At 36.2% G+C, this 22927-nt stretch overlaps 6 protein-coding genes across 11 annotated transcripts; 3 read left to right on the top strand and 3 right to left on the bottom strand.

The window, feature by feature from the left end:
* The first annotated feature begins 3897 nt into the window (after nucleotides 1-3897).
* Nucleotides 3898-7337, top strand: LOC125222581 (protein CDC73 homolog). 3 transcript variants are annotated; one of them, XR_007176584.1, is made up of 5 exons: nucleotides 3898-4925; nucleotides 5457-5539; nucleotides 6164-6254; nucleotides 6602-6689; nucleotides 7017-7337. XR_007176584.1 is itself a non-coding variant. In XM_048125277.1 (4 exons), exons 1-3 carry the CDS (start codon nucleotides 3959-3961, stop codon nucleotides 6251-6253), a joined length of 1140 nt encoding a protein of 379 aa, XP_047981234.1. In that variant the 5' UTR covers nucleotides 3898-3958; the 3' UTR covers nucleotide 6254; nucleotides 7017-7337. The 3 variants fall into 3 exon arrangements, 2 of the variants coding, with proteins under 2 accessions (XP_047981234.1, XP_047981235.1); XM_048125277.1 differs by lacking the exon at nucleotides 6602-6689; XM_048125278.1 differs by lacking the exon at nucleotides 6602-6689 and having other exon boundaries at nucleotides 6164-6259.
* Nucleotides 7338-7404: 67 nt separating this feature from the next.
* LOC125222582 (non-specific lipid transfer protein GPI-anchored 5-like) lies at nucleotides 7405-8364 on the bottom strand. Its single transcript, XM_048125279.1, has 3 exons — nucleotides 7968-8364; nucleotides 7832-7888; nucleotides 7405-7699 (listed from the first exon to the last, which is right to left on the bottom strand). Exons 1-3 carry the CDS (start codon nucleotides 8290-8292, stop codon nucleotides 7590-7592), a joined length of 492 nt encoding a protein of 163 aa, XP_047981236.1. The 5' UTR covers nucleotides 8293-8364; the 3' UTR covers nucleotides 7405-7589.
* A 1405-nt stretch (nucleotides 8365-9769) lies between these two features.
* Nucleotides 9770-10969, bottom strand: LOC125185576 (non-specific lipid transfer protein GPI-anchored 5-like). 2 transcript variants are annotated; one of them, XM_048082129.1, is made up of 3 exons: nucleotides 10597-10969; nucleotides 10261-10332; nucleotides 9770-10138 (listed from the first exon to the last, which is right to left on the bottom strand). In XM_048082129.1, exons 1-3 carry the CDS (start codon nucleotides 10913-10915, stop codon nucleotides 10014-10016), a joined length of 516 nt encoding a protein of 171 aa, XP_047938086.1. In that variant the 5' UTR covers nucleotides 10916-10969; the 3' UTR covers nucleotides 9770-10013. The 2 variants fall into 2 exon arrangements, with proteins under 2 accessions (XP_047938086.1, XP_047938087.1); XM_048082130.1 differs by having other exon boundaries at nucleotides 10261-10305.
* Nucleotides 10970-12054: 1085 nt separating this feature from the next.
* Nucleotides 12055-13092, top strand: LOC125224397 (non-specific lipid transfer protein GPI-anchored 20). The gene is made up of 3 exons (XM_048127793.1): nucleotides 12055-12492; nucleotides 12572-12658; nucleotides 12740-13092. Exons 1-3 carry the CDS (start codon nucleotides 12162-12164, stop codon nucleotides 12940-12942), a joined length of 621 nt encoding a protein of 206 aa, XP_047983750.1. The 5' UTR covers nucleotides 12055-12161; the 3' UTR covers nucleotides 12943-13092.
* A 1445-nt stretch (nucleotides 13093-14537) lies between these two features.
* LOC125224216 (non-specific lipid transfer protein GPI-anchored 25) lies at nucleotides 14538-15783 on the top strand. Its single transcript, XM_048127579.1, has 4 exons — nucleotides 14538-14922; nucleotides 15203-15238; nucleotides 15346-15375; nucleotides 15469-15783. The coding sequence occupies exons 1-4, from the start codon at nucleotides 14538-14540 to the stop codon at nucleotides 15654-15656; spliced, it is 639 nt and encodes a 212-aa protein (XP_047983536.1). The 3' UTR covers nucleotides 15657-15783.
* Nucleotides 15778-21626, bottom strand: LOC125224214 (probable RNA helicase SDE3). 3 transcript variants are annotated; one of them, XM_048127578.1, is made up of 7 exons: nucleotides 21509-21626; nucleotides 20650-20743; nucleotides 19461-20327; nucleotides 19177-19347; nucleotides 16633-18087; nucleotides 16375-16498; nucleotides 15778-16344 (listed from the first exon to the last, which is right to left on the bottom strand). In XM_048127578.1, the coding sequence occupies exons 3-7, from the start codon at nucleotides 20292-20294 to the stop codon at nucleotides 15998-16000; spliced, it is 2931 nt and encodes a 976-aa protein (XP_047983535.1). In that variant the 5' UTR covers nucleotides 20295-20327; nucleotides 20650-20743; nucleotides 21509-21626; the 3' UTR covers nucleotides 15778-15997. The 3 variants fall into 3 exon arrangements, with proteins under 3 accessions (XP_047983535.1, XP_047983533.1, XP_047983534.1); XM_048127576.1 differs by having other exon boundaries at nucleotides 15778-16498; XM_048127577.1 differs by lacking the exon at nucleotides 21509-21626 and adding an exon at nucleotides 21124-21256 and having other exon boundaries at nucleotides 15778-16498.
* Between the last annotated feature and the right edge of the window lie 1301 nt (nucleotides 21627-22927).

The raw sequence follows: 22927 nt of genomic DNA, 5'->3' as shown, positions 1-22927 counted from the left end.
CAACGTTAATTTGACTTAGTCTAAGCTTCTCCCCTATAGTTAATTAACTTTTAAAAGTTTTGTATAAAAAATCTTCACAACTATTAAACAAATTCATTTAACCATTAAAAAAAAGTAAACTACATATTATAAAAATCCATATTGAATAAAATTACTTGTATTACCCCTTAATTATATAGTAGTATTATAGTTCATCCTTTAGGCAAAATATAAAAAAAAAATGTCTTGAGGTTTGGAAGCCAATTTTTTTTCGAAATACTTGTAATTGTAACAAAAATATCTTAACCACATTATAATGACGAAAAATGTGATGGAAATGTTTTAGTACAATTATTAATTATCTAAATTTTTCGTATAAGGAATTACTTGAAAAAGAAATATTAGTAATACTTAAAATAGGATAGTTACCAATTAAATTATAATATCACAATTTTTTCAAATTTTTTTAATTACTTTGAAAAGAAATGTTAGTAATACTTAAAATAATCCATTTTTTTTTTTTTCTCTTTTATGAGATAGATCACATTCTTAACTAATACTTACTACATTAATCATTTTTTTCTATCAATTTCTTACTTTATCAATTTACTATTAAAACACATATTATTCTAAAAATTTTATTTTTATAAGACGGATTAAGCATATATATGTATTACAAAGAACTCAAAATGTTGAATAATAATTAAAACCACATCAAATCCACAAAAATTTAAGAGATAATTGACTGTGGCATATGATTTAATTTGAACATTGTCATAAATTCGCTCATACGTATATTGTTGTATACATGTTTTTCATGTCTCGTTGAAAATTATTTATATTTCCATCATAAAATAATTAACGATCAGTGCACCATAATATTAACAATAAAACTAGATGTTATTATTTATTTAATAAGTAATACTCCTCTTGTATATAAGAAACTCTTATTATAATAATAGAAGTTCTAATTTGTTCCCTCAAAAAATAGTACATTTCAAAACATTTCAGGTGGAGGAGCATGATGGTGATGGTGGGGAGGAGGAGCATGGTGGCGACCGTGTTTTGGTGCGTCATGGGGAGGAGGAGCATGGCGGCGGCCGTGACTACGAGGAGGGGGAGCATGGCGGCCTTGACGATGGCGGTGGCGGTGACGCTTGAGCGATTCAATATTCGTCTCATCATCTCCGAAACCTTCACTAAAGTTCGAATATAACAATGATGCATCGTCATCTAAATCACGAGCAAGAGATGGGGTAACTATAAGAACCAAGAAACCAATGAGCACCAAGAGAGAAAAAGCACGAGACATTTTCTTTTAACTTTATTAAACAAAATTGTTTTCTGATGAGAAAAATTGAAGAAGGATTATAACATTTTATAGGGGTAAAATTATGAAGTAGTTAAGTTTTTGGGTAATAATATAGATTGCATATCTGATCTCATCGATATTCATTTAAATACGAGATATTTAGTATTAATGCAATTTCTCAAACTGCATGCCTATTTGATAATTTATTTACAGATTTTTGAATGATGATAAGATCATTAATGGTTTCCAATAAAGAATAACTTTTGAAATCAAAATGTTTATTTTTTTTTAATTATCCTATATTTGGTCAAAATTAAATTAATATAATAAATCAAATACTGAGCAAATATAAAAACAAAACCACATCATTTTTTCTGCCATATTTACTGATTTTGACGTCGGAAATATTTTGATCCATATAATCCATATATAGGAAATAAATAAATCGAAGTAGATTGATTTTTGTCATTTAGTGTAACAGTGTAAGCCATAACTTGGAGTAGTGGCCACGGCTCAAAAATAATTTATGAATGTTGAAATTTAGTTTATGAAGGGAGTTTTGTATGGAGGCAATTGTATATATAATATAATGATTAGTTTAAGTCAGAGAAAACAACATACTGTATAAAAGTCCATAATGCAAATAATTGCTTGTTTGCACCCTTTATTAGTATATTATATATTTTTTAATTTTTAGCTATTTAAAATTTTCAAATGTAAGTCTATTTTTGTACTCCATATAGAATATTAAACTTATCTATTGATTTTGAGCAAAATCATTATCTCTTAAAGTTGTAAATATGCGTTCTCATTTGCCTGTATTTCACTTTTGAGGCTGAAAAAGATATTTCACTTTTGAGGCTGAAAAAGATATTTCACAATTTTTACAATAAAATGTTGATATAATCAAAACATTGAAAAATAACAAAGATAAAAATGAATTGGTCATGGATTACAGTTCTCACATAAAATAAATTGATGATTTTTAAATTTAATCAGTAATCAAAAAAACTTTTTAAAAATATAAGTTTAATATACAATTATCAAAATACTTCTAGAAAATTTGAAAATCTTTGGGGTCTAGACCCAAAATTAATGATGCTTTGATTTCAACAATTTTAGTTTACAATTAATGATGCTTCAACAATCATTCAAGTTTTCTAAAATACCTAAAACATTCATTTTCGTATAGTATATCTTCAATTGTACATCGTCTTTTTTCTATTTTAATTTATCCAATAAATAATCCATTTTCATTTTTGGTATATTTTTCTCTCTTATAAAATAGATCACATTCTTAAGTAATAATACTCCACTCACTTTTATTCTATCAATTTCTTATGTTGTCAATTTGATATTAAAACACGTGTTATCTTAAAAATTTTGCTCCGTTTTTTATAAGACTCAAAATGTCGCTTAATAATTAAAACTATATCAAATTCACAAAAATTAAGAGATAATTTACTACTGCATCATATGGTTTGAACACTATCATAAATTATCTCATGTGTATATTGTTGTAAACAGATTTTTCATGTCTCATCGAATTATTTATATTTCCACCATAAAATAATTAACGATCTGTGCATCATAATATTAACAATAACACTTGATGTTATTATTTATTTAATCAGTAATATCTTGTACATAAGAAAACTCTTATAGTATTAGAGGTACTAATTTGTTCTCTTAAACAACGAGTACATTTCAAAACGTTTCAGGTGGAGGAGCATTATGGTGATGGTGGGGAGGAGGAGCATGGCGGCGACCGTGTTTTGGTGCGTCATGGGGAGGAGGAGCATGGCGGCGGCCGTGTTTTGGTGCGTCGTGGCTATGAGGAGGAGGAGCATGACGGCCACGACGATGGCGGTGGCGGTGACGCTTGAGCGTTTCAATATCTAACTTCTCATCATCTCCGAAACCTTCATCTAAACTAGAATCTAGTAATGATGCATTGTCATCTAAATCACGAGCAAGAGATGGGGTAATAACAAGAACCAAGAAACCAATGAGCACCAAGAGAGAAAAAGCACGAGACATCTTCTTTTTATATTTTATGGAGTATGTAAAATTGTTTTTGATGAAAAAAAATGAAGAAGGGTTATGACATTTTATAGTGGAGGTAAAATGATATGCAGTTAAGTTTGTAGGTCAATAATAGATTACATATCTGATATCATGATATTCATTTAAATACAGGATATTTAGCATAAATGCAATCTCTCAAGTTGCATGATTGATTAATATTTTCCAATTTTCGAATAAAGTTAAGATCATATTTTGTCATGGGCTGAGATTAGCTCTCTCTGGCCCAATAAGCCTCATCTTGGGCTTCACTCAACATAAATATAAGCCCAGAAGAAAGGAACAATATTGGCGAAAATCAAACACACCCTAACTGTATTAGTTCAATATTGATTTTCAGATATTTTAAATTGGAAAACTGGAATTACGTTAAAAAATATATTAATATATAAAATACGTTCACGTAAAAAAATTATCTATACTCCTTAAAGTTAAATTCATTTACTCATTAATAAAGAACATAAACATAAAAATGGTTAATATAATAAATACGAAAAAATTATTAATGTTAAGTTAAATTGTGGCACTAAAACCCTCAAAATAAAAGATCAGCGCTCCTCCGCCGCCCGGCCGCCGTTTCCGATGGATCCGTTAACCCTCCTCCGGGAATACACCATCAGCAACTCACTCGACCGAATCGTCCGAGTCAACGACGATTTCCGCTTCGGCTCCGACTACTCCTTCCCCGCCACCATCGAGACCACCTACCGCTCCAAGCACGTGCAGCAGACGCGCCGCTACACCCTCGAAACCCTAGTCCACTTCATCACCAACCACCACCTCAAGCACACCGAATACATCCAGAACGCCCGCGCCCTCCGCATCCCCGCCGTCACTCTCCCCGATCGGAAGCCGCTCCTCGATTACCTCACCGGGAAAGTCCAATCCTCCGATTCAATTGTCCCCCTCGATTTCCCCAACATTAACCCCCAAATTAGCAACGTAGATCGCAGCTTGCAGTACGAGGCGGGCGATTCCGTGGGTTTGGACGGCGGGACTAGTTTGATTGAGCTGATTAGGGCGAAGGAGAGGCCAATTAGGGATAAAGAGGCAATGCTGGTTTTCAAAAAACGTGATTTCTACAGCGTGCTCACCTCGGCGTTGAAGAGGGATGAGGAGAGACAGCGGATGGAGGCGCTGCAGAGGAAGGATAACATTGTGGCGAAGAATCGGATTGAGAGTAGAGGGTTTGGTGTGGGTGAGGAGGCAACTAAGATGCGGAAGATTGGGGAAGGGGTTCCAATCATTTTGGTCCCAAGTGCATTTTCGACTTTGATCACAATATATAATGTGAAGGAGTTTTTGGAAGATGGGGTTTTTATTCCCACTGATGTGAAGCTGAAGCAGATGAAAGGGGGGAAGCCTGATTGTGTGACGGTGCAGAAGAAGTTCAGTAGGGATCGCGTGGTGACAGCTTATGAGGTGAGGGACAAGCCCTCTGCGCTGAAGAGCGATGATTGGGATCGTGTGGTTGCAGTTTTTGTGCTTGGGAAAGAGTGGCAGTTCAAAGACTGGCCTTTTAAGGACCACGTGGAGATCTTTAATAAGAGTAAGTTTTGGCTGGGAACTGTTGATCTTGGTGCTTGAATTAGCTGCATTTAAGTTTATGATCCTGTTTACAGTGTGTGTGGTGTACATTGACATGTTTAGTTAAGCACATTTTGGTTTCTTACACAGATATGCCTGACATATGTTTCATATATTCGTAGAATCATGTGTCAAATTAGTTTCTCAATGAACTGGTTATTGCCATCTTAGGGTATCCATAGTGTTTCTTATTTGTATATAGGAACATTAGCTGAATATGAGTGAAAAAGAAAAATTGCATAGAGAAGAAGAAAGCTGATCTTTATCATCATCTTTTGTAAAACATCAAACTAGTGGGGCTCGTTTGGAGATTTTCTAGTATGATGATTAAAACTAATTTGGATGTGCTATGCCTGATTCTGGATATTATCACTAATAGAAGTCATTCAATCATAACAAATGCAAGTGCGAGTTCATTATTATAAGGTGATAGTGATTTCGATGTCATTCGAAGGGAAAATTACAAATAAGTAATGACATGCTTTTCTTGCAGTTCTTGGGTTCTTCATGCGCTTTGAGGATGACAGTGTGGAATCAGCAAAAGTTGTGAAGCAGTGGAATGTCAAGATTATTTCGGTGAGTATTTCAAATGAAGTGCCCTTCCACACTTTAATCACCTATTACTCCTCTTCTATGTACAAATTAGATTTTACCCCATTTCGCAGAGTCCACCCATTCCTGTGTATACTGTGTTTTGGGACATTTAGCCCATTTATGGCTTCTTGTAGAACCAAGATTTCCTCCAATGCATCCTGTAATGTCAAATTAGCAGTACTTTTCAGTTTTCAGCTTGGGGGTGGGGGACAACTGTAGAGAAACAATGAGAAGAGAGCCCATGAGGGATAAATTTTGTGTTGAATCTTGGTCTGAAGTCATATTTCTGAATAATCGTATTTGATAGGTTGAACTAGGTTCTTGATATGGAGAGAGGTCATATATACCATTTACTTATCAGTATGTGTAGTTACTATTTGACTATTTGATAAAAACAAAAGCTCTTGATAAATACAATGTAAATGGAAAGTTTCAGATTCTCTCATTCTAAATCAGTAAATGACTTGCAGCATGATACATTATATATGTATACAGTATACACACATATATATATGCAGAAAGTAATATTTTGAACTAAAATCTAATACTATATGTTTTGTGTGGTTATATCTCTGATTTTCTGATATAAGAAGAATTTATGTCCAGATAAGCAAAAATAAGCGACATCAGGACAGAGCTGCAGCTCTGGAGGTGTGGGATAAACTTGAAGAATTTATGCGATCTCGATCTCGTTAGAGTAAGTTATGTTCTTTTGATTTTCTTTTTTTCATTTCTCATACACATCACATGGAACCCAGTGCCACCAAATATATGCTGCTGATGAGCTAAAATGGAGGGGGTTAAAGCCTGTACTTACACTAGTGTATTAGTGCTGTCATATATGTGTTTCTTATATGTATAAGTAGAAATTTGACGGGTGGAGCCTCTGGGGAATGCTGATTGCTGAAGAAGAAAGATTCTGTCGCATGATTATACTAATATCTCTGTGGTTTCTTAATTGTGAAAATAGTGAAATTAGGAGATAGTGTCTGTTGACTGTGCTATTACTGCTTAATTAACCCCATTAAATTTTGGTGATGTTAGGGGTCAGGGGGTTGGAAAATGGAAACAAGGTTGCATAGCTCAGGCAACATCACGGACTATGTGACCTGGAATTGACATGTTAATTTATGTATGGTTTGTATTCTTAGCTACAAGTCGAACTAGTAGCATATGTCAGAGACTCAGAATTTCATTCGAGAGCCTTATTGATTCTTATCAACTTGTTTGCATAAGTCGAATTTTCATGTTGTGCTCACTCGTCGTCATCCTGGCAGTTGCCATTTCGCACTCAGTTTTTTCTGCCTTTGGACTGTTATGCAACTGTGATGATAGATGAGAATAAAAATATTTACCGTCTGACCTGTAAAATAACTTTCATGATGGGATGATGTGTAAATTGTCCTGGTTGAAGTAATATTATCGTTGACTAAGGTTGGGAACTATACTGTGATTGCAGATGCAGAAGATGAAACTAGAAACCAACAAAGATTATGACCAACTTGTTCAATGTGGGAAACTTCCCCTGTGCTTGTGGAGGCAGAGCAGCAATGTGATCTGGTGTGAGGTTGAGCTTGTAAATTCACCATGCTTATTCGAGTTGTCGTTTCTCAGTTTCTCAGTTGTTTTCATGTTGTAGATGAGTATTGTTTAGGGGTAACAATTTGGAAATGATATCTAATGCTGTTTAATTTGTATGTCTTCTCCTTCTTCTAATGTTAGTTTTTAGATGTAGTTTGTATAAAACTAGATTATTTGATTAACAGCAACTATTATGTTACTGGGATGCAGTTCAGGTCATTTTGTATGTTTATAATTTATGATCATTTAACTATCGTGTTGCAAAATTTAAACAGAACAAAATGAATTATTTTTATTCGGAAGAGAAGAAACTGGCAAAATAGTCTCTTCAGCCATGATACAAATTCAGATGAGACCCCAATAAACAGGTCGCATCAAAATCAAATAAACAATCACTACTAAAAATGCAGAAACAATAAATGCCATACAACATTCTTAAACTAGGATGAAATCAAGCCATGGACACTAGGAAGAGAAGGCAAAACAGAGCTGTAACACCCAACTTATTTGAAGTTGCTCCAGAGAAACCATCACCATTTGGCACCGTCTTAGATCCATCCCCTGCCATCAACATTTTGAAAGTCAGAGTCGGAATCCCATTCTAACGAAGGATTCTTGTAGTTCTGGAGGTTCTTCCTTTTTTAAAAATTCAGGTAAAAGTTTTAAATAGTTAATGGTAAACATCGCACGTACCTGAGCCGGTGTTGGGAGAATCCGGTGCTGAGTCGGGAGAGCCAGCAGGGGAGGCAGCTGCCCATCGCAAGAAAACATTAAGCGCACATGCGAATCACTAGAAAAAATGTTAATAGATTAGGATGAAATTCTTTACCGTTGCATCGGGTGAGAGGGGGAGTTTCGACGTTGCATGCGCCTGGCAAGGCCAAAGCCTGAGTTTGGTTAATGTTGAGGCCGAGGTTGGAGCCACCGCCATTGAGAACCTCACACAAACACTGGGGCTGGGATCCCACGACCGTGCGCAGCTGTGTGCAGCACCCGGAGGAGGGGGAGGACGAGTTTCCAGAGATGTAGTTGAGGCACGGAGACATGCTGATGAGAACATTTGTGCAGTCGCTGGATTGGGCCGTCGCCATGCCCGCCAAAAGGGCGGTGGCGAGAATCACGGCGAAGCCCATCGAGGTGTGTTGGAGTGCCATTTTTGGATGATGTAGACTTCTTGATGCTGTTGGAGAAGTCAAATGTGTTTTGTGATGGAGAATTTGGATTTGGTAAAACCCTTTATATAGGGAAATGTTAAGGTTGGGTGGTGTTGGTTACCAACTTGCCTAATGTGACAGTGGATTAGTTAACTTTTTTTTTATTAATTTTTATAATAGTCAATTCAAGACAAGAATCAGTATTAGGACAGATGGAATTAGTTAGCTATGTGGGTGAGCAACCTTGATTATACAGTGTGATCTCTTTGAATTTGTGTTGCATGATTAAATTATTTACCAAGTAATTAGCCTTGATTATTCAGCGTGATCTCTTTGAATTTGTATGATTAAATTATTTACCAAGTAAGTAGTCGCGGATCTAAGTGGGGTGGCACTTAGATTAAAAAATAATATCCCGCCACAATTTCCTTCTATATCGATAGTGTAAGTCCGTGTTAGTATTGTTATTTGTATTTCATATATTTATTGTCTTTAATACATAACAATTTGTATTAGTGTGGTTATTTTGCAAATTACATAAAAATTGAAGATTGGTGTGTATTTGTTTGTTTATTTAAAAATAAAGAAAAATATGTGATATGGCTTTCATTTTTATACTATAATTTCTAAAATTAATTAATAATAATAATTATATATTATTATTATTATTATTATTGATATACTAAATTATATGTGGACTAATTTATTTAACTCACAGTTTGTTGCTTCTTAACATATTACTGTATAAAGTAATATTTACATGATTCTTATTAACCATTCTCTCACTAATAAAATAAAAATCTCTTTAGTTGTTGACGCTTTAAATTTACCAATACTATTACTCCTTGTCATTTAGAGGCAACAAAATTGGCAAATTCTAAATTCTAAAAATATATAGGTCTATTCAGCAATTAATTTTCTAAATTCTAAAAATATATAGGTCTATTCAGCAATTAATTTTCGTATATCAGTTACTACCTCCGTCCCCCAAATTTTGACACAGTTTACCATTTCGGTCCGTCCTTGAAAGTTTGACACACTTCACTTTTTACCATTTCTCGTAGTGGACCTCATATTCCACTAACTCATTCATACTCACATTTTATTATATAACTAATACTTTAAAAGTAGGACTCACATCCCACCAACTTTTTCAACACACTTTTCATTACATTTATTAAAACTCGTACCGGGTCAAACCGTGTCAAAATTTGGGGGACGGAGGTAGTAGTTTTTAATTTTAATTCTGAAAAAAGTGTTATGCCATTTACTTATAAAAATTTCTTCTATTTCAATTTTTTCTATATGGGAGTAATACTTTTAATATGATGATAAGTTATTATAGAATTGAGATACATCATAAAAGTACTAGTAACAAAGTAAATTACCAATGTAATTAGTTAAATTCTATTATTCGAACTAGAGATACGTAGAGAAACAATAGATTCAATTAAATTGACTTATAAAGAAAAGCTCAAATCCATTCAGAAACATAAATTCCATAGCACAAACATACTACTATAATCTTTCAACTTTGTAAGTTTCTCAACAAACCCTGACACGACTCACACGCACTCTCACCAATTTATAAAAGTCACATTTTAATAAAAAACTCACATAAACCATCAATGGTTCTTACAGGAAAATAAAATAGCAATTAATACTTAATACACACAGACACACATAAAACATATATTATGATTTCTTAATTCTCTCTAAAATCAGTAGATGTTGAGAGCTGATGAAGCATATGCAACTGTGATGAAGAATGTGATTTTGGTCACAAGACTGATGTTGATTGTGCTTCCGCTCGAGGTTGAGCCATCGGTAGGAGTTGTCTTCGACCCTGCATGATCACGGTGCAAACGAGACGAGTCGAGTCGAATCGAGTATATAAATATGAGATTTATATTAATTATTTAAAAAAATAAGAAGCATAGATAATAAAAATTGGAATTTAGAATTTACCAGTGACAGAGGGAGATCCATCAGCAGATTCTGGAGGTGCACTCTCTGGAGAACCCACAGGCCCATTAACAACTATAGAATTATAAATCAATTTCACATTTACATTAATTTATAGTAAAAAAAAAAAAAAACACTATTGTCAAACATACAATTTTAGAAATAGAATTATACTAATATAATTCGTCCGTCTAAAAAACATAGTTTATTTTTGTCATTTTGTGCACGTTCCACAACATATTAATGTTTCAACTGCTTTTGTTAAAATCCGTGTCTCATTTCTTTAATTCTATTTTTGGTGGACGGATACAGTAATATACTAAGTGTTACTTCACTTACCGTTACATCTGCTAGTTGGCGGGGTATCCACCTTGCACACGCCGGGGAGACCGAGTGCGAGGGTTTGATTGATGCTGACGCCAAATGATGATCCACCGCCGTTGACTATGGTGCATAGGCACCGCGGCTGCGTCTTCACCACATTATCCAAGGCAGAGCAGCACGATGCCGAAGGCGTGGCGGCCGATCCCGACACATAGTTGAGGCACGACGCCATGCTCACTATCACACTTGTGCAGTCGGATTGACCATTTATTGTTGTCGAAACAACGGCAATTGCTACAAGTGCAACGAAGATCGCAACCGTTTTTGGCGCCATTTTCGATGGATTCAAACCTCAAATCTTGTATGTATGTATAAATTATATGCCTTGTTTTTTTTGTTATTATTGCATTGGAATTCGCATAAACTAGTGATGTATATATATACCTAGGTTGCCATTTATAAATGTTGTGGATTAAAATCTCCCTAGTGATAAGAATTGCTAGAATGTTGTATTTGGTAAACTAGAAGGGTTCATGTGAGGTAATAGCCGCACTTTACTTAGCCAAATTTGGCCAACGTGTCACATTATTGATCTTAATTTTGTGTTAATTTTTATTGTTTACATGTTAAACCTAGTACTTATGCAAAAGGGTGCATGTATTTGTAATAATTTAGCACTATTAATCATCTGGTTGATTACCTAACTATGTCTTTTAGTTGACTTTTATGCATGCCACACTTGTCATTTAAATGAATTCTTTATCAATTTATTCTATGCATATAACCTTCTTTGAGACATAAACTAAACCGAAATTTATATGTAAAATAAGTTCGATATACATAGGGTTTAATTGGATTAAAAAATTTACAACTTCTACATGAAATTATGAATCCAACACTAATTATTTATCATTCATATGCATGTATGCCATGTTAGAATATGTGTCCAAATAGAAAAGAGTGTTTCTGAATTGTGACATCAAAATATGATTAAATTTTGGGACACTAGCTATAATTTGATTAAATTAATTAAGTTAGACGAGCCTTGTGTACTTTTTCCACAATAGTACTGTGATTAAACATAGTTCAACTACATCCCAATAAATGAATAAAGAATAACTCTACTTTTACGTACCCTTACTTCCTTCATTTCATATGTGACTATACTACTTGCCCAATATTGAAAATCACAAATAGAAAAGAAATTGTAAGAAAAAGAACTCTTCATCCAATCATCACACTATTCATTCTATCAAGATAAAAACATTGGAGTTCTTATTTAAGGAAAGACAAAGAAGCCAAGTGGCAAACATGACAGACCAAGAAACCTATTCTAATTTGATAGACATCTTAATCATAGTATATCCCAAGTAATTAGTTATAAGTAGTTGATCCACAAATCCCACTTTAGGTGAGAGATCTCCCTTCCCTCCAATATTAATTGCTCCAACTCCAAACTCTTCAATCTATAAATTCACTACTCTCAAACTCCAATTCCATCATCCTAAAACCTCCAACAAAATCACTACCATTCCCACACATTATCCACAAAACTCAACAACAACAACAACAACAACAACATGGCCTCCTGGATCTCGATCTCAGCCCTAGCACTCATCGCAACGGCACTCCTCCTCTCCTCTGCCTCGGCCCAGATCTCCACCCCGTGCACGCCCTCCATGATCACGACGTTCACACCGTGCATGAACTTCGTGACCAACAGCAGCCTCAGTGGGAGCAGCCCCCCTTCAGAGTGCTGCAACTCACTCAAGTCCCTCATGAGCAGTGGCAAGGACTGCCTCTGCCTAATAGTCACCGGCAGCGTCCCCTTCAACATCCCCCTCAACCGAACCCTCGCAGTCTCCCTGCCACGCGCCTGCAACATGCCCGGAGTCCCCCTCCAATGCAAAGGTTAGATCATTTCACCACCATCATCATATTAGTCCAACACCTCCTACTCTTTTTTTTGCTGATGAAGAACTCTCTGCAGCTGAAGGTGCTCCGGTTCCAGCTCCAGCGCCCGCAGCCTTCTCCCCGTCTCTCTCTCCCAATGCAGCCCCTTCTCCTACTGTTTCAGGTTTGTTCCATTAGTCCAAATTTAGACACAAAAAAATCAAGATTTGATTTTTTTGCATCATCATATTTGGTGCACCTACAGGGTTAGCTCCACCGGAAGCACTGGCTCCACGAGGCGAGGATACTCCAGCTCCACCAGGCGAGGAAACTCCAGCTCCACCAGCTCCGGGCACTGCAGGCGAAACGCCATCGGGTAGCAGGGCTGGGGTGACACCTTCTGCAGCTTACCGGATTTCGCCTTTGCATTTTGTGGCAGTTCTTGCAGCTATAGCTTTGAAGTACTAGTGAAATGTTGTCTTTGTGCTAGGCAAAATATTCTTTTACGTAGTCTTGATTGGATTTGTGATATTTATTTGTTTCCCTTGTTTGGGCACTCTGTAATATAATATTTGATGATTGTGGTGTGGTAATAATATTATTGTTTGTTTCTTGATATTTCATTATCGAACTCTTTACACTACATATACTATCAAAATTTTATGAAAGAACCTCAACAGAGCAAAGAAATGCAGAATAAAACATAAAATTAAATATGTGATCAAAGTTCATTCATCAAAGTAAAACTTTGTACTTTCAAAAATAAATATATGAAAAAAAAGATCTCTCTGCTTTAGCAATGATTAAGCTTCAACACCTTCAAGACTTAACAACAATATATAGACATATGAAAAAGGAAGGAAGAAAAGCAACATTTGAATTGATAAAAATAAAACAAATATGTGTCCATGCAATTAGAAAACTAACCTAATGAGTAATAACAAAATTAGTTAAGGTAGCTGAGCTTAAAAACCCACTCACCTAGGGCTGGGGAAAAATGCCGAAATACCGAAATACCGGTCTTATCGTATCGAAAAAATACCGAAAATACCGAATTTTTGGTATACCGTGACTTTCGGTACGGTATGATACCTTACCGAAAGATTCCGATATGGTAACGGTATGAATTTTCAAATACTGCGGTATACCGGTATACCGTTGCATACCGAAATTCGGTATATACCGTAAATTAAGGTATATACCGTAAACTAATGTATATACCACAAAAATATAAACACAATCATATACTCCCTCTGTCCCACAAAAGATGTTATACTTTTCTTTTTAGTTTGTCCCATAAAAGATGTCACATTTCTCTTTTTGGAAAAAGTTCTCTCTCACATGAATATAAAAATTATATTTTCTCTCTCCATTTAACACACAAAACAAAACCTCTTAAAATTTTGTGCCGTCCCACAAGTGTGACATCTTTTGTGGGATGGAGGGAGTATAAAATATACTCCCTCCATCCGCCATTAGGAGTCTCATTTATAGGCGACACGAGTTTTAAGAAATGTTAAGAAAAGTGAGTATTTTATATATTTTTAAATTATAAAATCTATTGTGAAATATAAATATAATTATGAATAAATTATATTTAATTTATTTTTAAAATTATAAAATATAAATAATATTCTAAAAACTCTCATTTTTTATTTTAATTGATGTTGAAAGTCAGGTATACCGCAAAAGTAAGGTATACCGAACTTCGGTATAGTATACCGAAAATGAGGTACGGTATCGATATGGAAATTCGTCATACCAAAAATAAGGTATACCGAAGTTCGGTATACCGAAAACTTTGGTAAGGTAAATGTATGACTTTTTCGCATACCATATTTACGGTAAGGTATACGGTATGATGGTTTCGGTAAGGTATACCGTACCTACCCACCCCTACACTCACCCACATATTATTCCATTCCTTCCCTCGTAATTTCTAAGAAGGCAGAAGGGTATTTCGGGAAGTCTGAAGAGAAAATCAATCAGTTAAAATTCCCGCCAAATGCACACACTTTTCAGTATCCATTCAACAGATTGACAGGTCAGCACCGGTAACCGCCATGAATCTCGCTCCGTACATTCTTCTCTCTCTCCTCCTCCTCCTCATTCACCGCCCAAATCTCACCTCCGCCGTTGACGCCGGCGATTCGCCGATGATGCTTCCCTCCGCCGCCTGCACCGACGAGCTGGTCGTCTTATCCTCGTGCCTCCCTTTCATCGGCGCTTCCCCCAACAATCGCACCGAAATCCCTCCGCCGGAGTGCTGCGCCGACGTCTCCGATGCTTTCACCAACGGCTCCGCCATCTGCTTGTGCTACTTCATTCTCGAACCGAATATTCTCGGATTTCCGCTCAATTCCAGCAAATTACTCTCCCTCACATCCCTCTGCGCGCGGAATGATCAAAATTCCACTGCTAATTTCTCGCTGCAAAAACTCTGTTCAGGTTCGATTTAGATCTCTGATGGCGGTGCATACATCGCCAAATTCGCTTCTTGTGATTCAGTTCGCGTTTATTTTCCAATTATCTTTTATAATTAGTTTTTTAATGTTGAATCTGTAACGATGAAACTATTATTGATGAACTGGAATTAAAATATGTATGCTATTTATAAAACTCAATCTTTCTGCAATTTGCTAAATTCTTTATAACTGAAGTATAAATTCATGCTCTGTTTATTACTCTATACTTATACTAATATTCTTTGTGGTGATGAATTGGTCAGATTCGGCAACCTTGCCTCCTCTTCGCAGCATAACAGGTAATGCAGATCATTCCTTCCCTAGCCACAGTTTTCATTCTATTACTTGCTCTACCTTATCGGTGTCTCTTTGATGTTTTAAAATTAATGATTTTCAATTTTATCAGGAACCAACAAACCAAAGCCTCCCACTACTGGTAAAAATGATGTTCATGATTCATTAAGCTGGCTTAGTATTGATTAAAAGACATCACTCTGAATCTCTTTGGATTTGTAACATCTATGATCAGCTGCCCAGAGCCCTCCTCCACAGGAATTAAGCAATCAACCTTCGACTGAACAACCTGCGGACGGATTGCCTAATCAAGCAAGGCCATCAGCCCAATCGTCGGCTATACAGAAGATCTGCTGCCTGCACTGGACTGTGCTAAGTTCCTTATTTTGTATTTTCATCTCTCAACCCTCCAAAAATAGGTAGCTGGGGTATTTTGAATTTGCGTAGGATGTTTCGATGACAGATCACTGATGATGACCACATGATGTGAATTGATATCTTGTCTTGCACTTATGTGAATGGTACATCTGATTAACAGCAAGAATTGTGAGAATGCATCAATGATATGTTAAATAACAAGAATTGTGATAATGCATTCCTGCATTATTGAAATCTAATCCATAGGACGGAATACAAACAGTTATATTTTGTGATCCGCCAAAAATCATGGTTCATTGGTTATAAATGTCTAATTTCAAAAACCATTGATGCTCTAGCAAAATACTATGAGCTAAGTTCCAGAGTGTGACCCTTGGTCTTCTTCGTCACTCCCATGGTACATCATTGTTTATGTGAAAGTCCTTAAAAGGAACATCCAAAGGCTTGATATTGGTTATATCGGTCTGAGGGGCATCAGATGGCTGGAGATTGGTTCCATCGGCCTGAGGAGCATCAGATGACTGGAGATTGATGTTTTCTTCTTCACCACAAGGAACCTCAGATGGCCTGAGATTGATATTTTCTTCTTCACCACAAGGAACCTCAGATGGTTGATTCCAACCACCGTCGTCGCCCCATTGATCTTGCTGCCATCCACCTCCATGTTCATCCCAATTAGATCCAGATGGCTGATAATTTTCATCCCATTGAGATCCAGATGGCTGATCATATTTGTACGCTTCCTCAGATGGCTGATAATTTTCACCCCAATTACTCTGGTACGCTTCCTCCACCTGTTCAGACTCTTCCTCTTGTTTAGGAAGGAAGCAACCTTTGTAGGAGTTATTTTCCACACAATACCACAAGAGCTTGTTCCAGTTTGGATCCTGCCAAATTTAAACATCTAAACTGTATTAGCATATGCAACATTGTTAGAGTCCTTGATAGAGAGACTCTGATACAACTAGGAATAGTAATAGCAACTTAAAATTTAGTCAGACATGTAAAAAGTTATGTATACCTTGCAAATTATGTGAGGATTCCCAATAATTATGATCAAAGATTTGGCTCGCGTAACAGCAACATTAAACCTCCTTGGGTTGCTAAGAAATCCCAAATAATGAACCTTGTCAAACTCGTTGTGTTTGACAGTCGAACGGACAGTAGATACTATAATAACTTTCCTTTCTTGTCCTTGGAACTGTTCGACACTTCCGACTTTAACATTCGTATTACCAAGACATTCTAGAGCTTCTTTTATCTTGCTTACCTGCTTCCTATAAGGTGCAATAACCCCAATCTCTTCCTCTTTAAGCCCTTTTTCCTCTATCAAAACTTTAATCATCTCCACAGTCTTGCTTGCTTCAATTCTGTTGAACCAAGATGGATTATTTCCTTCTCTTTCATCACAGCCTTGGATGCCTATAAAAAGTAAAGGAAACTCCTTATCCGGAATTATGCCTTCCCAGGAAGTTGAGGAATTTTTGTCCCCACATGGAATCAATTCTCCGGCATAAAACATTTCTGAGGGGAGTTTCAGTATTGCCTCGTGTGTCCGGTAGTTTCTTACCAACTTCGTCATAAATTTAGTATCCCCTCTACGATAGAGTTCACACTCAAAAAGTCTCTCCAGATATGAAGTACCAAGTCCATTTTCTTCAGCTTCTCTAGAGAAAACTACAGGCCCCAGCTGCATAGGATCTCCCGCGAGAACCAATGCGGTATTTCTTGAGTACAGATGAGATATAGGAACCATGGCTTCTGGCTCGGAAGCTTGACCAGCCTCGTCTAGAAAAATGTAGGAAAACTGACCTCTCTGAATGCCTGCAGAATATAGAATCGAGGCACTCGCATACGTAGATACAATAATCCTATACTGCTCCAGGACTTTGCACGGAGGACACACAAAGATGCAATCCTCGTGATGGCAAAAATTGATGTGACTGGGGTTGACATCATCAAAAGGACGTGTGTATGCATTAAGCCGAAAGATCTCGTGCTCAGGAATCTGAACTGCTTCCTCATTGATCAGCCTATCCAGTATATGGTCAGCTGCGCTATTTGAAGGTGCACAGGCTAGAATACGGGCATTTCTATCTTCACGGTAAATTTGAAGGATAGCTTCAATAAGAGTCTTTGTTTTGCCTGTACCCGGGGGGCCATGGATGACATATGGAGGGCCTCCTTTATGGACAAAGATCATGTTAACAGCCATCTTTTGCTCCTCATTCAGGTCGGAACATATTGGTGTTAGTTCTTTGTATTTCCCCAGTCTCACTTTGGACATTGTAGATGGGAACAGAAAGTTCCTTTCTAAAGATTGAGCAGCTACTTCAATAGCTTGATACAACCGCCGCATATTTGTCCGGTTATAGTTGAACTCTACATTGTAAAGGTTACCATCTCTGTGACTACGGTGAAATTGTATATCAAATTTCAACAGTATTTCTTCGGCTTCTACTCGATGGATGTAGCCCTGCAAAGTAAGCAACCAAATATTCAAAGAGAGAGACAACAAAATACTCTTTATATTTAAATAAAGAATGAAAACATTGACAGTATAGCAAAAGAAACTTCAAAAGAGTTCTTGGAACTCCCATGCCCGAAGGCCTAGTAATGTTGGGCCATGCTAAACTATCTTCACTTCCTCCTTTAAATAGATGAATTCTAAACCTATGGCTTATGGAATTAGAGTCCATTCCTTTATTTTAGATAACTATGAGGAAAGACATACTATGTATCTAACTAGAAGGAAATATTATCTAAATCTATATATTATGGAAACGAGAATGAAATGATTCCATAAAGAAAATGATCTAGCTCAGTTTAGTTTACAGTGGAAACAAGGTGCATTGATAACATAAGATATTCCCTTCTGATAGGAAGAACTTTAGCAAACTACTACCAAAACAAAATAAAGCTTCGGTTCTAGGATCCCACATGCTTGCCTAATTGGTGGGCATTTCCCCTCATAAACAAGCTCTGCTAAATAGCAGAAATTACAAATTCAGTATAAATTAGATACGAGAAAGAATTGGCATCTTAAGAAAGACAACCTCATGAAATGCTTTCTTTAATCTACATTAGCTTATGACATAAGAAAATGATACTATTATATGAAAAGGAAACATGACTTTGCATAAGGATGTTTAGAAAGATATATAACTGTTTAATCTCTTGTAAAAGCATATGATGATGGATGTTCACATGAATAGTAGTATTAGTCTCAGTAGTAAAATCCTCCACCACCAAATCTTGAAAGATTTAATTGCTTGATTATTTTTCCAATATTTGTCATAAATTGATAGGATAGTGTGCACACAAATAGCTTTGCTAATTTTATGGGGCATAAACACAGAGTAAAAAACGAACAAGCAGGAAATTTCTCGAATATTTCGTAGGAACAAAGCATTTTAATATGGATTGAAGCTATCAATTAGAGCACAAAAGCCTTCACCGAACTTTTAAAAAGGAAGCACTACATTGCTCCATTATGTATAGGGTGGGGATCATCAGATAATAACTAACATAAACAAGAATAGGCATGTTCAGTTTAGAGGCATGCCTGATATCGAGGACTCGATGTTTCACCATCAGAAGCAAGCTCGGCAAATATGAAGTCGCCACTAACAAGTGAAGGCCTTTTCTCAGCCAATCCTGGAACCTCAAGAGACAGCATCTGGCCTCTCTTGCTCTTCATGGTGACATCCTCCATGTAATACGACTGCATATCTTCCTAAACTTATTGAAAACACAAACAAAATCCTGTTATGCTAACAAACATCAGAACATAACTACGTAAAGGTGCACATTTGAAAAGAATATGACGTGTAATGAATTGTCTCAAACCTCCAACTTTATCTCCTCCATAGCTAATAGATTCTTGAAGAATGCACCATAATTCTTTACTGTTAGCCCCTCAACAACTGGATCAGGAATCTCATGTCTGCTTAACATGGCACGGATTTCCGCTGGAATAGGATACTCGGGCAGATGATATCTGAACACACGACCTGGACCCCGGCCCCGGCCCCGGCCCCGGCCCCCAGCCCCAGCAGGGCGTCGTGCTGCAACATATGCAGCGTCAGGTGCATGCTGATTGGCGATGTTACGGTTCTTTCTCTGAGGTCTTTGGTATTGTCTTGTAGATGACAAAGACTTGGAGATGCTATCTTCTGCCAGCAGAAAAAGGAGACGTTCGATCACCTCGTCGCCAACACTGAAGTGTATAGCGGCCGAGTGCACACCTATTTCCTTCGGTTTGCATGATAGCCAAATAGTCAAAGCCTGATTTGGTCTAATCACTCTGTCGTCTAACGCCACTAATTCCATATAATCTTGGATGTATTCCATATCAGAATCAGCTGTTGGAGGCTTCATTAACGAAATCTTAAATGAATCCTCAGGTTTGGAGTCAAAAATCTTCACAGACCACAGATCTAAGGACTCGTCGGTGGTGTTTCTTATTGTAACTGAATCAAACATCGTTTCTCCTACGATTCCAGATTGAGGCTTTCGTCCTTCAATGAGAGGAAACGGGACAGATATGTTGACAATTTCACTCTCATCAGCAGGGTTGTAGCTACAGACAGATTGACAATTATCAAAGTCAATGAATCCAATGTCCCCTTTGTCTCCAACATAAGAGTACTCATCATCTGATTTATCGTGAACTGTTCCCATCACGACTGCAGAGAGAAACTTTGCAAAAAGGATCTGCAGAGTTGAGGTAAACCAGCCACGTTAAGCCACCTTATATTTAAGTGCTGTAAACTCAATAGTTAAAATCGGACATGCTTTTCACATATAATTTTTCTCAGCTTTCTCCGAAGCTAGATAACAAACAAACAACTAAACCTAATCGTTAACATTATGTGAGATAAATTTACAGAAAGACTGTTAGCCTACACAATACATCCACATAAGAAAGAATGAGCAAAAAGTGATAGCTCACCTTCATCGAATGACAGAAAACTTAACCAACTCAATTTCAATACACAATATAACAAGAGCAAAGATTGTATGTCCCAATACAAACCTTTGGTTACACTAATATGTCTCGCATGCAGGTTTCGTTATATTCCTTCTCCTCCCAGAAACGGCTAACAATGGCCGTAGATGCCTAATTTAAGCTGTCAAGAAGAAATGAAAAAAACACATTAAAAGAACTGATCCATAAAGATCTCAAATCAAGTTGGTGTTACACTCAAACTCCCACTACATGAACAATAATTCCAGCCAAAAAAGGATAATTCCACTGTAATATGAAAACCTTGGCTGCAAATATAAAATAAATTCACTCCAATTTCCCCATTCTCAAACTTAACCCAAAATTAACTGAATAGCAACTTCTAACTAATGAGTGAGAAAAAAACACATCAGATTCATCAAAAGAGAACCATCTCTGCAGAACACAACACAAATCCCCACTTCAAAAAAAAACAATCGAATCGACATTTAAGAACACCACACAACAGAAGCAAAAGAGATCTATCACAGTTCCCATAATTACCAGAAACTATATTCAATTATTCATTCATTAGCTGGTGAAATGTAGCTAAGAAGATACATCAAATGCTCAATCCAATACGCCCTTTCCCCTTCACTCTCAAACACATATTTAAAACAAATTGAAATGAATCGAGAATAATTAACAAGGACACTGATCACAACTCACCACAATCCTACTAAAAAAAGAAGATTAAAGTGAATTACGCAAACTCTGGAACAAAGCAACGAATTTGGTTTCAAAGTTGAGAAAGCGACAATAAAAGATTCTCCAAAGCGAAAAAGGCAGAGAGAGGACACGCAGAAGAAGCCGCGGTGGTTACTCTGGCAAAAAGACGAATCATGGAAAAAAAATGAAATACAAAAATGCAGTGAGTGAGAAACTGTACCAAATCGAAGTCTGTAAAGGTGAAAATCTGTATTTGCGATTGCGCAAAGACCGATTCTAGAATGGAAAATCGAAGAGAGTGAAAGTGATTGTCTCTGAATGGAAGTGTTCAATCTTCGTCCGTTAACACTTTCTGTGTGTTTTTCCATTTTTATCGCATTTATGTGTTTTCCCGTTAATACTCAGTCATCTGTATTTATTGATTGGGCCGGGCTGGGTTCGGCCACTTTCTCAAGCCCTTTGGCCCACTTTTTGCTACTCAACATGCAATTATTGATTTTATTACTAAATCAAGAGACACTAATTTTGTAATTTTCTTTATTTCTTTCTTCAATTTTGATTCCTTGCATTTCATTTTATTTTATACTTATTAATTATTATCACATAAGTCTTTATAATTACTATTATTTTACATAATAATTTTTATTTTGTGAATGACGGCTGATTATTGACTATTATTGCATGATTAATGTATTTCACTAATTATTGGAAAATGCTAATTTATTAGTAAATAAATTTCGTACAACCAATAAGTTAGACATTTCCATAAAATTTTATAAATATGCGCACACTAAATGATTCAAACCTCTAACCTATTAATTACAGAATACGCAGCGAGTTGGTGACCACCTAAAATCATCTCTGTCGTAGTAACTAACTACTTAGAAAAAGAAAATTGGCTAGCTAAATCATCTTGTCGTTTTACTCAAACGCGGCGAGTAACTAAATCATCTAAAATTGGCTAACTAACTAACTAAATCATCTTATTAATTAAGAAAACGCGGCGAGTTGGCGACCACCTAAAATCATCTCTATCATAGTAACTAACTAATTAAAAAAAGAAAATTGGCTAGCTAAATCATCTTGTCGTTTTACTCAAACGCGACGAGTAACTAAATCATCTAAAATTGGCTAACTAACTAACTAAATCATCTTATTAATTATAGAAAACGCGGCGAATTGGCGACCACCTAAAATCATCTCTGTCATAGTAACTAACTAATTAAAAAAAGAAAATTGGCTAGCTAAATCATCTTGTCGTTTTACTCAAATCAAGTAGATTCCATTATATTACACTCTCTTTGCCCACTCATTTTTCTATGAGACAATCCCACTACTTTAAGTGGGGCGAAGAATAATAATTTTTGCCATTATAACAAATGCTACTCCACTATAACGATTAACTGATAAATAAATCATCATTCTCGATGTACTCGCATTAAGTAGAATTTATTATATTTATATTTCATTCGTCCCACACTGATTTTCCTCTTTGAACGTTCCATTTAAGTGACGCATTTTCTGAAATGAAAATATTATATCTCTGTTTTATTCTCTCTGTTTTATTCTCTCGTATTTTATTCTCTTTCCATTTAATTAACAAAACAACGTTACAAATAAACTCGTTCCATTTAATTAA

Source organism: Salvia hispanica, chromosome 4 (genome assembly GCF_023119035.1).
Source record: "Salvia hispanica cultivar TCC Black 2014 chromosome 4, UniMelb_Shisp_WGS_1.0, whole genome shotgun sequence".
In the NCBI taxonomy this organism is placed as follows: Eukaryota; Viridiplantae; Streptophyta; class Magnoliopsida; order Lamiales; family Lamiaceae; genus Salvia; species Salvia hispanica.
Note: the sequence above shows the minus strand (reverse complement) of the source record. Positions and strands in the feature narration are given on the sequence as shown.

Coding starts and splice junctions, on each gene's coding strand:
- LOC125222581 (XM_048125277.1), top strand. CDS start 3,959: ATGGATCCGTTAACCCTCCTCCGGGAATACACCATCAGCAACTCACTC. Junction 4,926..5,456: donor CGTGGAGATCTTTAATAAGA/GTAAGTTTTGGC, acceptor CTTTTCTTGCAG/TTCTTGGGTTCTTCATGCGC. Junction 5,540..6,163: donor GGAATGTCAAGATTATTTCG/GTGAGTATTTCA, acceptor ATTTATGTCCAG/ATAAGCAAAAATAAGCGACA.
- LOC125222582 (XM_048125279.1), bottom strand. CDS start 8,292: ATGGCACTCCAACACACCTCGATGGGCTTCGCCGTGATTCTCGCCACC. Junction 7,889..7,967: donor CCCTCTCACCCGATGCAACG/GTAAAGAATTTC, acceptor TGCGATGGGCAG/CTGCCTCCCCTGCTGGCTCT. Junction 7,700..7,831: donor TTCTCCCAACACCGGCTCAG/GTACGTGCGATG, acceptor TGTTGATGGCAG/GGGATGGATCTAAGACGGTG.
- LOC125185576 (XM_048082129.1), bottom strand. CDS start 10,915: ATGGCGCCAAAAACGGTTGCGATCTTCGTTGCACTTGTAGCAATTGCC. Junction 10,333..10,596: donor GCCAACTAGCAGATGTAACG/GTAAGTGAAGTA, acceptor ATAATTCTATAG/TTGTTAATGGGCCTGTGGGT. Junction 10,139..10,260: donor TGGATCTCCCTCTGTCACTG/GTAAATTCTAAA, acceptor GTGATCATGCAG/GGTCGAAGACAACTCCTACC.
- LOC125224397 (XM_048127793.1), top strand. CDS start 12,162: ATGGCCTCCTGGATCTCGATCTCAGCCCTAGCACTCATCGCAACGGCA. Junction 12,493..12,571: donor AGTCCCCCTCCAATGCAAAG/GTTAGATCATTT, acceptor AACTCTCTGCAG/CTGAAGGTGCTCCGGTTCCA. Junction 12,659..12,739: donor CCCTTCTCCTACTGTTTCAG/GTTTGTTCCATT, acceptor GTGCACCTACAG/GGTTAGCTCCACCGGAAGCA.
- LOC125224216 (XM_048127579.1), top strand. CDS start 14,538: ATGAATCTCGCTCCGTACATTCTTCTCTCTCTCCTCCTCCTCCTCATT. Junction 14,923..15,202: donor GCTGCAAAAACTCTGTTCAG/GTTCGATTTAGA, acceptor TGAATTGGTCAG/ATTCGGCAACCTTGCCTCCT. Junction 15,376..15,468: donor ACCAAAGCCTCCCACTACTG/GTAAAAATGATG, acceptor ATCTATGATCAG/CTGCCCAGAGCCCTCCTCCA.
- LOC125224214 (XM_048127576.1), bottom strand. CDS start 20,294: ATGGGAACAGTTCACGATAAATCAGATGATGAGTACTCTTATGTTGGA. Junction 19,348..19,460: donor TGGAGGAGATAAAGTTGGAG/GTTTGAGACAAT, acceptor CAATAAGTTTAG/GAAGATATGCAGTCGTATTA. Junction 18,088..19,176: donor CATCGAGTCCTCGATATCAG/GCATGCCTCTAA, acceptor CTTACTTTGCAG/GGCTACATCCATCGAGTAGA.